General features: G+C 33.7%; 1 protein-coding gene across 4 annotated transcripts in view; it reads right to left on the bottom strand.

The window, feature by feature from the left end:
• Positions 1 to 18,037, bottom strand: part of GALNTL6 (polypeptide N-acetylgalactosaminyltransferase like 6) — a 1,179,553-nt gene that overhangs the window by 670,424 nt on the left and 491,092 nt on the right. For all 4 annotated transcript variants that reach the window (XM_027068962.2, XM_053216708.1, XM_053216709.1 and 1 more), the window contains one exon: positions 7,083 to 7,221. In XM_027068962.2, the coding sequence (XP_026924763.1) occupies positions 7,083 to 7,221 (139 nt within the window). The remainder of the gene's footprint in view (positions 1 to 7,082; positions 7,222 to 18,037) is intronic.

Here is an 18,037-nt window from a genome sequence, read left to right on the forward strand (position 1 = left end):
GTTTCTGGACTCTCAATTATATTCTATTGATCCAAATATCTATCCATATACCAGTACCACACTAGCTTGATTACTGCTGCGTTATAAGTTTGAAATCAAGAAGTACATATCATCTTATTTGGTTGCTATTCTTCAGGATTGTTTTGGCTATTTTGGGTCCCTTGAAATTTGAATTTTAGAACCAACCTGCCATTTCTGCAAGGAAGTCAGCTGGGATCCTGACAGGGATTTTTTTGAATCCATAAATCATCATGGAGTGTTTTGACATCTTTACAATGTTAAATCTGATCCACAAACATGAGATGCTTTTCCATTTCCGGGATTTCTTTCAACTATGTTTTGTAGTTTTCAAAGTATAAGTTTGATGACATTTTTGTTCAATTTATTCCTAAGTCTTTTCTTCATTTTAAGGGTGAATGGATTTTTTTTCTTAATTTCATTTTCAGGCTATTCACTGGAAGTGTATAAAATAAAGTGATTTCCATATACTGCTCTCATACCCTGTCGCCTTGCTGACCTTGATTATTAGTTCTAATAAGTTTTTTTAATTTTTTTTAACGTTTATTTATTTTTGAGACAGAGAGAGACAGAGCATGAACGGGGGAGGGCCAGAGAGAAGGAGACACAGAATCTGAAACAGGCTCCAGGCTCTGAGCTGTCAGCACAGAGCCCGACGCGGGGCTCGAACTCATGGGCCGCGAGATCATGACCTGAGCCGAAGTCGGCTGCCCAACCGACTGAGCCACCCACGCGCCCCCTAATAAGTTTTTTTTAGTGGATTCCTCAGAATTTTCCATATAGAAGATTATGTCATATACCAATAGAGACCATATGAATCTTTTCTTTCTAATTTAGATGTCTTATATTTATTTTTCTTGCCTAATTGCCTGGGCTAGAATCCACAGTAGGATGTTGAATGGAACTGGTGAAAGTAGGCATCCTTAGGGGGAAATGCATCCAGTCTTTCACCAACAAAAATGTTAGCTTTTTAAAATGCCAGATTTTCTCATTATTTTTAATAAAAATAATAGTTCCCATTTATTTTTAATAAATAAGCTAAAATATTAATCATCACCCCTCATTTCAATAAACTTCTGTGGGAGGGAGTAAAAAAAGAAGGAGCAAGTTTAGAATTCCTATTGCTGGATTAATCTTACAGAATAATATACATCACTCTACCAAATGTCCATTTTCTTCTCTTTAAAGAATTAAAGTTGTGATTGTGTTTTTCAGACTTATGATTTCAGTTTTATGTATTTGATCCCTACCATGTTATTAGGTTACAAATAATATCCTTTGAAATTCACTACAACTGATTATAAAGCAGCTGTAAGTTTATTTTTAGAAGGTTATTTTGTTTTTTGGGCTTTTTCCTTCTATTTTGCATGTGTACAACTTTCACATTACCAGTCCTTTAGACCCCAGTGCCCTTGTGCTCACCCTCAATCCACTTTTCAAAGAATCTGCTTTAGCTGATCATTTACTCCAAAGGCTAAATGTCTGACAGCTTTTGAACTGTTCTCTATCCCAGGAGAATTTTCATTACAATGGGACATACCTTTTAGCTATAGTGATAAGAACTCTTCCATATCTTTCAGTCTTTAGTTAATAAATGAGATGTGTGTGTAAATTTTTGTGTTTTTTATTTTATTTATCATGGATTTAAAAAAAATGATCCCTAGAAACATACAAACGAACTAAAGTCTATACTAGTTTTTATAAACTAGCTCACAAAAAATATTGAAAGATACTCATTTGAATAACAGTTGTGAAAGATTATTTCCTATCTGTTGTTCCTGATCATTCCTCCCCCAATTTGCAGCTTGTGATTTACCTAGCTTTTTTCCTTTTTTCAGTCATATTTAGACATATCTTTGGCTGGAAGCACATTTGATTCAAATGATATTTCCCATCTCCCTCTGTGGAAGTATTCAAACCTGATTAGAGTGGATGAATAGTCATTTTATTTTAATTTGTTTCAGAATTCACTTGTAAATTTGTTGAAAGAAGATGCTTCATCAACTTCACAAGTCATAATAAAACCATGAAAGAATGCCAGTGTCTCCCAAATTTTTATGTAACTTTTGAAATTGAGAAATAAAAAAATTTGTCCTTGAACATTTTTGGATGATTAAACTCAAACATTTCTGTGAATGAGTTCTAGCATTCAATGGACAAGAGCCAAAACAGTTAAATAACACTTTTGTAGTTCATATAAAACTAAAATATTCTAAGCATTTTCACTAAGTCATGGTTTAAAAAATTACACTTGTACAATTATTTTTCCTCACACTCAGAAGTGACTCACAAAATTTGTTTTTAAAATTTAAATTTTAGAATTATAGTTCACTTGATCTCCATATATTTTTATCTTCATGATATAACTAGGAAAGAAGGAAGGAAAGCAGAAGGATTGTCATCAGAAAGAAAAGAAATAACATATTATGCTGCAGTTGATCTGGTAAACTTGTTCTCAATTTTACTAATCCTGATGCATGGCGAGATACATGAAGAAAGTTAGCATCCCCACATCCCCACTTGGTAAAGTAGGTAAGTAGAAATTCAAAATGGCAAGTTGACTTGTTCAGTACCACAGTGTAACTCATAGAGGTAAACTTTTTAAGAATTATTATTCAACATAATTTCCAGAAGTGCTTAGACTATAAGGCACTGAAAAAAAAATCTACTCAAATTTTGTTATGGTGAGAAATTGCATTTTCTCATCATATACAAAGTAGGTATTATGCACTATTCATCTAGGGAGGAGAATCCTTCCTTTTCCTTAGATGTTCCCATAGGACAGTCATTAGATTAATACTCTTCGCCTCTATCTTCTCCTACATTCTTTCCAGGAGAAGGGAAGACATACAATTGATGAATTTGAGTTAGTGAGCTTATCTTGCTTGGGTCAGCCCCTCCTTCATTTTTCTGCTTTGGAATTTGCTTGCCTGCAGAGGTCAGACTCTGCCCTGCATGCCTTAAGTTAGACAACTGTGATATTGTGTGTTCAGCAATGTCTTTAACTTGAAACCTGAGTGCATCTCATTCTGGAGTTTGCTATTAGGAATCACATTTAGCCCACTTCTAAACCATGTCCACCGATAGAATCTTATCAATAATAAAGGTAATATTTTTATTCCAAGCCATTTCTGGGGCAATTTCTCACTTGGTTCTGAAATTATACAGGGAACAGGGTTGTGATATAATCGCAACACTATGAACAGCACTCATATAATCAAGAGATTATAAAAATTCCTCTACATTTTCCCAAGAGTTGAGATATTACAGAATTTTCTCTCAACATTAAATATCTTATTTATTGTCAAAGTCATGAAGCTATCTTGGGAATATAAGTGAAATATAAAGGAAAAGTGAAATGAAAAGGAAAAGCCACAATTCAGAGAACTTTCTCAGTACAAAAATATCCCAGCTACTCAGCCACCTTAGAAATGCATCTTAATTAAAGTGTTTGTACATTAATATGTATCTGTATAAACATGTATCCTTTTCTAACAGCGAAAAATGAACCTCATGTCATGATGCCTTTACCTGAATTCTCTGCAAAGCCTACCTCAACTCTGATTCTTATGCATCCTAATCTCATGCATTTCTTCTCTTTATAGATATAAGTTCATCTTGCACACATTAATTATATGACATTTTGGGGAGTGCTTGCGGTAACTACTTATAAATTGATTCACGTCTAGGGAGTAATACTAGCTCAAATATTCTTCAATCTTGTCTTGCTAACAATACATCCATGCATAAGTTTATCAGTTTCTTTTCCATGCAAGCCATCTATCCTTCTACGATTTTCTACTTCCTTATTTCATATGTATTTTATATTCTGAATATATGCTTCATATTTCCCACCTTGAACTGGAAGTCAAATTAAATGTTCTACAGCATACAAAGATGTGGCATCCCAAAGGAGTGACAGAAGATAAAGAAAATGCACAATTGATATACAAGTGAGGGGTAATTGAACTGTAGAAAAATGAAGCCAGACTAGCAAGATATCCACTGACTGGACATTTGTCATGCAGAAACTCTCATAGCAAAATTCTAATCAGCATTGCATTAAGTAAAATATAAAGATGATGTTTTAACAACAGATCTCGGGTTGAGCCTTGGTACTATGAATATAGACATAATTAGGTAGTAATTGAAGAAGGGAGTGAATGTTTAAAATGCATAAATAGGTCTTTAAAAAATACAAAAGTCAACCAGAAGTGTAGGGCTATGAGTATGAAGAGGAGAAAATTGAAAAATTTGACAACACTAAAGCATAGATAGTAAAACAAAACAAAACAAAACAAAAAATATGTAATTTACAAGATAGGGAGATGCTAAAAAATTTTGGAAAAATATAAGAAATTCAAAAATATAAATGAGAACCTTAGAATTTATTATTAGGATATAGGTAAGAATCATTAAATTATTGGACACAGGCCAATTGACTTTCCTGTACCCATGGCTCCCACTTAATGAAAATCTATTACTGACTTAGTGAAATAATAAAGCCAAAAGAAAGCATTTCATTTTTATGCTAGTGGACAAGAAAGGAGCAGGACATATAAAAGAAGTATGTGTTCTGGATTGGGATTTCTGAAATAACTCATATTCTGAAAATTCTTCACAGCAAACCAGAATGTATACTAAGCATGTCAAACACCTAGAACCATGATTTTTTTATTAAATGTAAAAAGAGAATGAATAGAGAGAGTACTTTCATATATAGAGAGAGTGATCTATAGTGTAGAACAGTGGGTTAAGAGCTACAATTCTGTATTTTGGAATAAAGAAAAAGTTAAGCAGAATTGTAAGATAGAATTCCCTGATACTTTCCACTACAAAATCCCAGAGCAAAGAAAAATAAATTCTTCTCTTCTGGCGCTTTGAGCCTGTAATTTGAATTGGCTGACTGCAGATGCAAAGTTTCTTAGAACTGTTATCTTTAATTATGGAAGTCATGCAAATTTTGCATTCTCTGGTGCAGATATTGCCAATATAAACAAGCTGTGGTCAATTACCTGCAGTCCAGTTAAATTGACAATACCGAATGCAATATGTGTCAATGTGCTTTCATAATTTCAAGAACCACTTACATAGAGCTGTGTTGTTTTGTGGTTATCTGTGCCTGCATTTTGAGAAGCACAGATGAGGTTAAAAAAAAAAACAAAACAAAAACAAAAACATAGGGATCCCGGTAAGAGTTTTTGTCGTAGGCACTTGATTTCCTAGAGTTAGGATCTTGACAAAATGAGGCAGCAATAAATCTCCCTTCTTGCATTGCTGAGTCAGATACTGGACTACCCAAGGTAAACTCTCATTCTTGATGTCCTGCACTTAATCCTTTGCTGTCATCCATCTCCAATCCTCCCATAAGGTGTTTGTTTGTTCGTTTTCTTTGTTGGTATCATTTTACTAGGTGACTGTCCTATTAGATAACCAGTCTCAGGAAATAACTAATAATATAGTCATAGGCCATATTTCAGCCACATTTATCTTCCCTAACATTGAGAATAATGCCCTCTGATACTGTAAACTCAGTATGTCTAATGAAAATTTAAAAATATTTTTCTTTCCATTTTCCATTATTGCCTAAGAATATCTTTTCTCAAAAGGTGGTAGTTATGCTAAAAATACACTCTCTGAGAAGAATGGGAATATCAGCCTTCTTTTGACTTCAGTGATTTTCTGCACTGTTTCCATCTGCAATTCTTTCCACTTGAATACACATTAAAAGATTGGAAATGTGGGGGTGGGGGAGGAGGTGGATGGAAATTATTCTCTGAGCACATTTATTATGCCAACAATGCAATTTAATGCATCTTTGATGGTGTGCAATTAGGTATTAAAATTTCTCATAACTAGAAATGTTCTCGGTCAGTGGGAATTACTGTAGATAATTTCAGGTAACCTGGGAATAATTTGGCTAGCTAGAAGGCCTAGACCAATATATAAAGCATTCAGTTTAGGAAAAAATTGATTTGTTCTTCACATTAATCCTCTGCTTAACTATACTGGGAAATGCAAATTCACATAAAACCTGAGAAGGAAACCAGTAATTCTTTTATATTTTAAAATAAATTTATAAAGACACAATATGGCACTAAAAAATGATCCCCAAACCATAATTTACCAAGTTTTTTCTAAAGGGTTAATTGTTTTCACACAAAATTAAGAGTTTTATTATACAATATTGATTTGATTTAGATTCCTACCCCTGTTTTCATTAGTTGCCCTTATTTTATTTTCTCTGCTTTTCTTTATGTCACATTAGTGTTTCCACAGGGAGACTGGGGTGAAGGAAGGGTAAGCATATTAGTATAGTTAGATAGATTCATCAAATATGTATGGCAATTCTACAAACTTGAAATTCCCATCACATTGTATATTTTTTGGCATACTTTTGGCAATGTATATGCTAACAAGAAAATCATAACAGACTAGAAAAAAGAACAGTGAGCAATGTTAAGAGTAGATGGGGTGGGATTTCAGGTAACTATATATAATATCATTCTTACTTCCTTTTGCCTTATAATATTTAGCTAAGAACCGGCAAAAACTGAACTCACTGTTAACTGACAAACAACAAGCATCCATGGTTGAAGAACCAACCATTATCTTTGGATTATGGATGCATTCATTGTAGGCATTCTTTATGGAAGATACAATAACAAAATCAGTGAATATGGTTGGTGTGAAAATGAAGTCATGTATATGTAGACAGTTCTGACAATGCTCATCACCAGAAAAAGATGTTTGCTTTATAATCTACATGATCAAAAGTAAAAATATAGGTATTATCTTAAAATATTTTACTTTAAATGGAGATGATACAGGCAACGATAAAAATGTGAATTAAGTTTTAGAAAGCGGGTACTTATTCTTCTCTAATTTTAAAAATTACTCCAATTTAAACAGAACAGATTTAAGATTATGAAATATAAACTTTTTTTAAATTATGGCAAAATTTTTAGTTACATATTTCACTGTGATACACATTAAACATAGTTTTAAAAAAAACAGACAAACAGACGAAAACTAGTCTGCATGGGAGGCTTGCTGATACTCACTTAGCATGGCGAATATCTGGCAGGGACCGCTCTAGAGCAATATTGTTGCTGACAAAAATATTGAAACCATTTTCCCTGTAAGCTGAGTCATCATGGTCCTCTTCAGTGAGGGGGTAAGGTTTCCCATGCTCACCTTTCCCTGGCAGGAGAAAACAAAATGGGATTATCACCTCTACAAAAACTATTTAATCTTCTAGAACAGATAATAAGACTTAACTGTGTTTTTCCTTAGTCACCTCTTACTATTCTCCTTGGAAGAACTTTTATTATAACACATTATTTTATTCAGAAAAAAGAAATATACTCATGATAAAAAGCAAACAACACCAAAGTAGAAAGTATAATCATTTTCAAGAGAGAACCACTATGATGATTTTAAGTGTATGTTTTGTAACATTTGAATGCACCTTCTAATGTACATATTGCCTTATAATTTGATTTTATCCAACTTAATTGTTGAAATTGTTGAAAATATAAAAAGCTATATTTTCATTTACTTCCATTGGCTGATATTATTTCATTGTATCTCAATTTACAGCATTCCACCAAAGATATACATTTAAATTACTTCTAACTCTTCCTATTAAAAAACAATATTGAAATGAACATCTTTGTTTATATATTCCTAGTTATGTAGTTTGGGAAGGGAAAGGATAATTCCTACAAATAGAAGTGTCTTTAGAGTAAGTTAGAAGAGTTTTCACACATCTTCAGAAGTACTGAATAATAATTTGAAATTTACTGGTAAAATATAGATTATTCATACTTTAATTTGTTTTCTCTTGATTACTAATACAATAACTTTGTATACATTTATCATTTGTATTTCTTACATTGTGAAATGACTATTCAGAGTTCGTAAAAGTATTTTATTGGTTGTTTTTAAAAAGAATTTTTTTTCTATTTCAGAGAAAGAGAACGAGTGGGGGAGAAGGACAGCAGGAGAGAGAATCTTTTTTTTTTTTTTAATGTTTTATTTATTTTTGAGGCAGAAAGTGACAGAGCATGAGCAGGGGAGGGGCAGAGAGAGAGGGAGACACAGAATCCAAAGCAGGCTCCAGGCTCTGAGCTGTCAGCACAGAGCCAGACGTGGGGCTCAAACTCACAAACAGCGAGATCATGACTTGAGCCGAAGTGGGATGCTTAACTGACTGAGCCACCCAAGCATCGAGAGAGAGAGAGAGAGAGAGAGAGAGAGAGAGAGAGAGAGGGAGAGAGAGAGACAGGATCTTAAGCAAGCTTCGTGCTCAGTACAGAGCTGGACCCAGAGCTTGATCCCACAACCCTGGTAACATGACCTGAGGCAAAATCAAGAGTGGGGCACTCAACCAACTGAGCCACCCAGGTGTCCCTGAAAAAAAGCAAGTTTTATATAATGTTTAAAGCTTTGTTAATTATATATGTTGTAAATATTTTCTAAGTTTACTTGATTTAAACCTAATTTAAGACTTCTGATTTCCAGTTCTGCACGCAAAGCACTTAGAAGTTGCCACTCTATCCTAACAAGTAAAAAGCTGAACAGACTGAAAAATCAATAACCCTTCTTGGCCCATAAGAAAGGACACAGGGCAAACTGCTGTCCCAAAAGAGAGACAGACAGGTGAATATAGGGAGTTGAGGCTTACTAGGGCAGGGACTCGGAAGTGTAAACCACCTGGGAACCAATGCCTGCATAGAAAATCCAACAGTAATTGACAAATTGCTGGAGGCTCAGTAGTCTGAGAGTTAAAAACTCCAGGGGCACACAGTCAATGGAAGGCTCTAAAAATTTTGTGAGATCTACCTGCAGGAGCTCAACCAAATTCCCAATGTAAATGTTGGAGAAAATCTTCTCATGCTTCCAGCAAAAGGAAGAGAAAAGCAGCAAATTTGAAATAAACCAGAGCACACTGTTCTTAACAGGCTTTCCCTCAGGGACCACTAGTTAATCAGAGCCTCACCTGCTGAGGTATTACCAGAGCCTAACCGACCTGGGGAAAGGGAAATACCAAACCCCAGCTCATTCTAACCATCCTGTCCAACCAAACAGGAAAGAAAAATCCTGAGAGAGTGTTGTGGCATTCACGGTCCAGAGCATAGACTTACTAAAAGACCGAGACCTAATCATAAGACTATAGGACAGTTCCTTTATCCCCACCCCTCATCATCACATTATAAAAGGTCTATTTATAATAGTTCACTTACCAAGTATATTATGACCAGCTATTATAAAAAAAAAAAATTACAAGGCATACCAAAAGGCAAAAAACACAATTTGAAGAGTTAAGAGAGCAAACCTCAGAAGCATACGTGGCAGAGGTGTTGGAATTATCAGACAGGGAATGTAAAAAAAGTATGATTCACATGCTAAGGACTCTAATGGGTAAAGTACACGGTATACAACAACAGACGGACAATGTAAGCAGAGAGATGGAAATTCTATGAGAGAAATGCTAGTGATAAAAAACATTACAACAGAAATGAAAAATGTCTTTGATGGACTTATTAGTAGACAGGACAGAGCTGAGGAAAGAATCTCTGAGCTTGCGGATATATTAATGTAAGCCTCCAAAACAAAACAGCAAACAGAAGACTAAAAAAAAGCAGAACAGAAGATCCAAGGACTGTAGGACAACTGCAGAAGGTATAACATACACAAAATGGGAATAACAGAAGAGGAAGACAAAGAGAAAGGAACAGAAGAAATATTTGAGATAGCAATGACTGAAAATTTCCCCAAATTAACATCAGCAGCAAACCCACAGGTCCAAGAAGCTTAGAGAACACCAGAACAGGACAAATGCCAACATAAAACAAAATTACAAAACTACACCTAGACATATAATTTTCAAATTACAGAAAATTAAAGCTAAAGACAAAAATCTGGAAATGAGCCAGTGGAAAAAAAAAAAAAAAACAAAAAACACCCTACCTACAGAGGAACAAAATGAAGAATTACATCTAATTTCTCCTCTGAAACCATGCAAGCAACAAGAGAGTTAAATGAAATATTTGGAATTGAGAGAGAAAAAAACAAAACAAAACACCAACCTTGAATTCTGTAGACTGTGGAATTGTCCTTCAGAGGTAAAGGAGAAATAAAGACTTTCTCAGACAAAATAATGAAGGAATTTGTTGCCAGTTAATTTATCTTGTGAGAAATGATTTTAAAAAGTTCTTTAAAATTTTTTTTAATGTTTATTCATTTCTGGGAGAGAAAGACAGTGTGCGAGAGAGAGAGGGGCAGACACAGAATCCGAAGCAGGCTCCAAGCTCTGAACTGTCAGCACTGAACCCAATGCGACGCTTGAACTCATGAACTGTGAGATCATGACTGGAGCCCAAGTCAGACGCCCAACCGACTGAGCCACCCAGGTGTTCCTTATTTTGTTCGATAGTTAACAACAAATAACATTGATGTCAATAGGCATTTAGGTAATGACTTTAACGTGATTGCTGCTAAACATTGTTCGTGAAAGTTGAGTACTGGAAACGTGATCCTGAGTGTGTGTGTGTGTGTGTGTGTGTGTGTACAATAGTGAATGTGATTATAACTTATCATGTTAAGAAAGAATACTTCTAGTGCCTTTTAAATAAAGATAGTTTTTCATGACTAGAATATGAAAGTTTACCTAATTGTTTTTCAAAAGTTTTATAAGTTTTTATATTTTAAACATATGAACCTTTAATTTTACAATATACTATTTGTTTCTAATCACTGAAATGTATTTTTTGTTAGGAAATTTGGCTTCTATATCAGTAATCCATCAAATAAAAGTGAGTTCTTTTTTTTTTTTTTTTTAATTGGCTTCTAGCTCCTGCCCTAATGACATTAACCTCAGTAGCTGTGACAGCTAAGATAAAACAGCTGGGAAGTGATAAATATATGCTGAAGAAGCAGACTGGAAATCTCTCCAATTTTAAATCAGAGAAACAAAAAAAAATTTAAGTTTTAAATCAAAAAAGAAAATACTGAAACTCATCTGTGTTTGTTATTTAAGATAAAATGCCAGTTGCTTTTTTAACCTAAAAGGGAAATAAATAAGTCAGTGAGTAATTTCATTTTTTTAAATGTTTATTCATTATTGAGAGACAGAGAGAAACAGAGCATGAGCATGAGCATGGGAGGGGTAGAAAGAGAAGACACAGAATCTGAACCAGGCTCCAGGCTCTAAGCTGTCAGCACAGAGCCTGATGCAGGGCTCAAACTCACGAACCATGAGATCATGACCTTGGCTGAAGTCAGACACCTAACTGACTGAGCCACCCAGGCACCCCTGAAATTTCATTTGTATAACAGCTAATTATTCAGCATCCTCTATGGGCAAAAATCTATGTTAAATCATTTTTATTCATTTTCTGACTCAATACTACAAAATAAACATTGTGTTGCCCATGTTACATGTAAATAAACACGAGACACTGACATTTTTAATAAGCATTTCCACAATCAGCAATTAGCTGATTGTTTAAAAAGTTCTAGACTTTTCTAAAAGATCTACATCTCTCTCCACTGAATGGCCAAATTAGTTAGAGAAGGTCTTTTGACCTCATATATTTTCTGGCATGAACTGGATTTATAGACACTTCATAAATCTATTTAATAAGAAAATCATAGTGCATAGTAGTCTTTACTTTCTTTAATAAATTTTTATTTTTAAATTTATGTGCCTTAAGTGAAATGTATACACACAGCTGAGGCTTCTTTTCAGTAATTTTTTTTAGAGATATTTGTAACACTCTGCGTTCAGATTCAGCCACTTTAAGACTACAAATATAAATTTTAAAGCTACACAGGCATTAAAACACCTGCCAATCAAAGAGAAATTCATTTTCTCTGTAAAACAATTTAGTTTTCAGATTGATAAATCTCCTGAGACAAGGCTTTTCATATGAATAAGTGATACTCTAGAGTTATAAAACACAACTTGTGAGTCACCAGTGATGGCATACTAGAAATTTCTTCATTGCAGCTGTGAGAATAGGTTTTAAAATTTTATGTTCTTATGCACAGAGCCTGCAGTTTTTACTGCAAATACTACCAACTCATCTTAAGTTTTAATACGTAAAGCCTCAGGGACTGTCACATCTCAAGTGGTTTAAGATTTCTTCTACAAAACAACAAAACAAAAAGCAAACAACTCCAAAGAAACAAAAACAGGTGTATGTTGAAAAACGATATTATTCAAAGGTCTTTTGAGTGATTATTAGTCTACAGATTTACCTATTTAACATTTTTTAAATCCTAATATACATTACTGTTATCAGTTGTAAATTCAAATAAGTCCTTTACTTGAAATGTAAGAAAAGTGTCCTGTCATCTGTGTTTAAAATTGTATTAAAGGTATAAGTGAGATATTTTAAAGAACCAGATATAAAAGTTAATACTTCATCTACATATATAGGTATTAAGCAGAAAAATGCTATCTTACAAATATGTCTCTGAATCTATGTATTCAAGTCATAGAGCAGAAATTAATATGGAAATGAGATTAGTCTCATAGCACACCTGGTATTTATCCTCCACATGAAATGACATTTTATTTAGTCTGGTATACCTATAGATAGTATTATTATTATTTTTTAATGTTTATTGAGTATCTACTACATGCACCACTGGATAAGGAAAGGGAAAATGTGTATAGTATGACCTCAGGCCTGAAAAAGCTAGAAATATACTCTGACTAGGAAGATATAGGCTCCTATGAACTGAATGTTTGTGTCCCCCCAAAATTCTTTATGTTGAAATCCTAACTCCGGATGTGAGGGAATTTAGATGTGAGGCCTTTAGGAGGTGATTAGTCTGCGAGACATTAGGACTCATGAATGGAATTTGTGCCCTTATAAACGATACCCAGAGAGCTCCCTTGTTCTTTCACCCTGTGAAGACACAACAAAAAGACGGTCCTTTATGAACTATCCAACTACCAAATTTACTGGTCCCTTAATTTTGGACTACCCAGTCTCCAGAACTGTGTGAAATAAATTTCTATTATTTATAAGTCCCCAAGTCTATGATATTTTGTTTCGGCAGCCCAAACAGACTAAGTCAGAACTAACCTATAAAATGATTGTTGTGGGGCGCCTGGGGGGCTCAGTCGGTTAAGCGTCCGACTTCAGCTCAGGTCATGATCTCGCAGTCCGTGAGTTCAAGCCCCGTGTCGGGCTCTGTGCTGACCGCTCAGAGCCCGGAGCCTGTTCTGGATTCTGTGTCTCCCTCTCTCTCTGACCCTCCCCCATTCATGCTCTGTCTCTCTCTGTCTCAAAAATAAATAAACGTTAAAAAAAAATTAAAAAAAATAAAATGATTTTTGTGAAAAGGAAGTGAATGAATTGGACAATAAACCTTGTAAGAATTTCAAAACTGACAAACTGAGGAACTTTACATGGCTTGGAAACTCCAACTAGAAAAGGGGAATTTTCAGTTCAAAGCTGAAGGGCAGAGGAAGATTTACATTGTTTTAAGAGGTGTGGGGCTGAGGAGACGATACGGGAATTGAAGTAAATGAATTTGTACAGATGAGATTTTTTAAACACGATGTTTGGAAAATAATAAATCTATTTAAATAGATTGAAATCTCATAAAATACAATACTGAGACATAAAGTAGGGTTTTGTCAGACGGGGGAAAATGCTAGTGACAGACAGTTCAAGGTACTTAAACTTTTTATTAGACATAATTAGAGTATAAGAACAACAAAAAGAAAGTGTTTTTACACTTTTCCTTAGGGGCTTGAGGAAAAGCAGTTAGAACCCTCGAGAATCTATATAGCCAGGCCTTTGCTGAAATGTACTTTTCTTAGAGAGATTTTTCACAATCAATCCATCTTAAGTCAGTGTACCCAGCACTCCATGCCCTATTTCCAAAATCTACTTTATTTTTATCATGCATTGCTTTTCTACCATACATTACTCCTCTAAATTTATTAGTTGACTATTAATTCTAAAATATATTAATTGACTATCTCCTCATTGGGATGTAAGCAGGGATTTTTGCTGTTCCCTATAGTATCCCCTGAACCTAGAAGAGTGTGTGACATATACCAGATATTCAAATAAATATTTTGACTGGTATATAAATAATACAGTGACGGGACTAGGAATTAAATTATGAGTACCACAGTTATTACCTTTGACATCATGTTTCAGAGAAGAAAGTAAAAACATCACACTGATTTTAAATACAACTGGAATAATCTATAAGATCATTGAGGGATAGGACTGTGTCTTGATATCTTTGGGTCAGGAAACATTAGTATAGTGTTTATCACATGGTTTAGCCCCCCAAAATAAAATAAATTTTATTTATTTTATTCTGTGAAATGAATAAATGCAGAAATAAATTCATGCATTTAATTAATGCAATCCATTGAGAAGGATAGAAGATATATCTCAATGATGTAAGATCTTTCAGCAGACGGGGAAGGAAGCAGATAGGCACACAGAAAGAAGAGCCACAGGGATGACACAGAGAGGTGGTAATTAGGAATTTCAAATCTGGTTTGGTATGGCTGGAGTGTGGTTTTTATAAGGTGGAGCAGTAAAAAACAGCTGGAAAAGTAGTAAATCATTGGGTTTTTTTTGTTTTTTTTTTTTTGCTTTTTGTTTTTTGTTTTTTTTGCATTATTCTGGAAGTGGTACAAGTCCTAATCAAAGTGAAGTATAGTAAGTCAGTAATCCATACTGAAATCTCTAGGGTAACAACAAAAAAATCACCCAAGAATATACAACCCAAAATCTACAAAATAAAACATAATAAAAATAAAATAAGGAAAAATAAAATAAAGGAATAAAATTAAAAAATACTCTATGTAACAAAAAAAGCAGAAAAGGATGAATTAAAGATTATATGGAGAATGGGACTTATGGAAACCAAATAGCAAAATTTAAATGAAATAGATTAATTCTTTACAAAAACTTACCAAAATTGACAAGAAGACATTTACTACCAAAATAGTCCTGCATCTCTAAAAATTTTTCCTTTTCTTAAATTAACAATAAATATTTACTGAATAAATGAAAGGCACATTTCATCTTTTTAAGTGTTTTTTTTCTAATTTATTTAGATATAATTGACATAGAACATTGTATAAGTTTAATGTAAAATGTGTTGATTTTATATACTTATGTCATGAGAAATTATTATCACCATCTTATTAGCTAACACCTCTATCACCTTTTCTTTTTGTAGTGAAAGTGTTTAAGACCACTCTTTTAGCAACTTTCACATATATAATACAATATCAACTGTAATCACAATGCACATTAGATCCCCAGAACTTATTTGTTTTGTAACTAGAGGTTCATACCTTTTGATCAGTATCTTCCCATTTCCCTCATGTCCCAATCCCTAGCAATTACCATTGTACTTACTGTTTCCATTAGTTTGGTGTTTTTAGATTATATATATAAAGATACCATACCATACTTGTCCTTCTCTGACTTATTTCACTTAGTATATACAATGGATCAGTATTCAGCCATAAGGAAGGAAGAAATTTTTCAATTTATGACAACCTGGATTAATCCTGAGGGCATTATGTTTTAAAAAGTTTGAAAATTCTAGGGGCACCTGGGTGGCTCAGTCAGTTAGGATCTTCTGGGTGGCTCAGCTCAGATCATGATCTTCGGCTTTTGGGTTTGAGCCCTGCATTGGGCTCTGTGCTGACAGCTCAGTGCCTGGAGCCTGTTTCAGATTCTGTGTCTCCCTCTCTCTCTGCCCCTCCCCACTCATACTCTGTCTCTCTCTCAAAATAAAATAAACATTAAAAAATATTTTTAAAAAAAGTTTGGAAATTCTAGGCCCACATGGTTTCACTGATGAACTTTTTTTAAAATTAAAGTGAGAAATAGTTCCACTTTTACACAAATATTTTAGAAATTAGAGAAACTTTTTATATGATACCAAGATAAACCTGATATCAAAACCAGACAAGGACATTATAAGAAATGAATATATATCGGAGCTATGTCTCTCATGTGTATAGGTGGAAAATCCATATCAAAAGTAGCAATTTACATCTATCAATATTTTAAAAGACATTATATAGTGACCAACTGAGATTTATTCTAGAAAGGCCATGTTGGCTTAATACTAAAAATCAATCAATGAAACTCACATTAACAGCAGTTCAAATTAAAATCGTGGGAGCTTTTGCTTCTTGGTGGTAGTGGTGGTGGTAACGGTGTGTGTGCGTGAGTGAGGTGCTGTGTGTAGTGAGATGGGGGACCTCAACTGAAAATGAATTTGGAAACGCAAAGAGCCTAAAGCCCCAAGACAATATTAAAGAAGAAAGGCATAGTTGGAGAAAATTAAAACTATACACATTTAGTTGTAAAATAAACCAGAACTAATTAAGTTACATAAAAATGATAACATGAACATAAAGACACATATATGAAAGATATTTCAAGGAACAGCTCTAGTTCATATATATATATATGATATATATATTATATTAGTAATACTATAATTAGTAATATATATATTAGTAATAATACCAATCATTACTGGTAATAATATTGTCTCCATTTTCTGATTATAGAAACTTCTTTTTTAAAAAGAACAGTTGTCTGGGGGCGCCTAGGTGGCTCAGTTGGTTAAGCATATGACTTCTTGATTTTGACTCAGATCATGATCTCACAGTTCATGACACTGAGCTCTGCGTCAGGCTCAGCACTGAGAGCATGGAGCCTGCTTGGGATTCTCTCTTCCTCTCTCTCTGCCCCTCCCCCCTCAAAATAAATAAATAAACTTAAAAAAATAAAAAGAACAGTTGTCTGTCTAACATCTAGATATATGAGTAAATTTTGTATTAAAAAACTATATATTTTTATTTAGCATACAAGGAGTTAAATAACAAGATGTATTTATATTGGTTCTGTGCACAGATTTTAAAGTGAAGATAACATAAATCTATGGCACAGATTGATGTTGTTGATAAGAGTTTACTACAAAAGATTAAAAAATTAACTTTAAAATAGATATGTTTGTATAGAAATCCACTGTTCTATTATTTTTCAGCTTTCATTCTGGGCTTGTGAAAAGGTTTTATTTCCTAATTGTGTAGTTATTATCTACACAAAAGCTGAATTATCACAAAAAGCTTCATTGTCTGCAGCCAATGCAGGAGAAATCATGTTAAGAAATATTTTGCCTCAACCTCCCAATTACTTTAAAGCTTATTTAGTTTCACTCATTATTGGTATGTATTCTACTTACATAGATATAATTATAAGGTTTTCTTAGTCATTTTGGACAAATGGTAAAAAGTGTCTTTTAAGCCTTTTCCAAAAGGGATGTGTATAATCCTATATATTATAGGATTTCTGCCTTTTCTCTCTCCCCTCCCTACCCTTACTTCCTCCTAAGGGGAAGTACTTGATTTAATCCCCATGCAGTGCATTCTCCAGAAAGTGACAACTGTTTTTGTTTTTTGTTTTTTTTTGATGGATTCAAACTAAATGGAACATTACTGTCAAATGTGTCTGACTTGGTCTGTTAGCATTTTTCTTTGTGTAAAAATCATGAACTGTCAGAGTGTCATGGGTTGGACATTTTTACCACTTCTGAAAAAATGAGGCAACACAATCATGAAGTATTCCATATGTCATTTGAAGCATACAGAGAAGTTGAGATAAAAACTACCAGAGAGTGGAAAGAAATACAAAGAAATTAAAGAGGCCACTGGTAAAGGGACAAAATAGAATGAAAGCAGCAAAGGAAAAAAAAGGTTAGAAAAGAAAACTACAAGTGAAGACAAGATTTGGGGATTTTTAATAAATTGATTTCTAGCAATAAAGGAGTAGAAGTCTGATTTATAAAATAAAGTTTAAAAAATTTATAATTTTTTTAACTTATTTATAAAATTTATAAAATTTTATTCATTTATAAAATTAAAGTTAACTTTATAATCTGTTACTAGTAACATTGTATAGAGCTTAAGGAGACAACTGAAATTATACCGTATGATGAG

Source organism: Acinonyx jubatus, chromosome B1 (genome assembly GCF_027475565.1).
Source record: "Acinonyx jubatus isolate Ajub_Pintada_27869175 chromosome B1, VMU_Ajub_asm_v1.0, whole genome shotgun sequence".
Lineage (NCBI taxonomy): Eukaryota > Metazoa > Chordata > Mammalia > Carnivora > Felidae > Acinonyx > Acinonyx jubatus.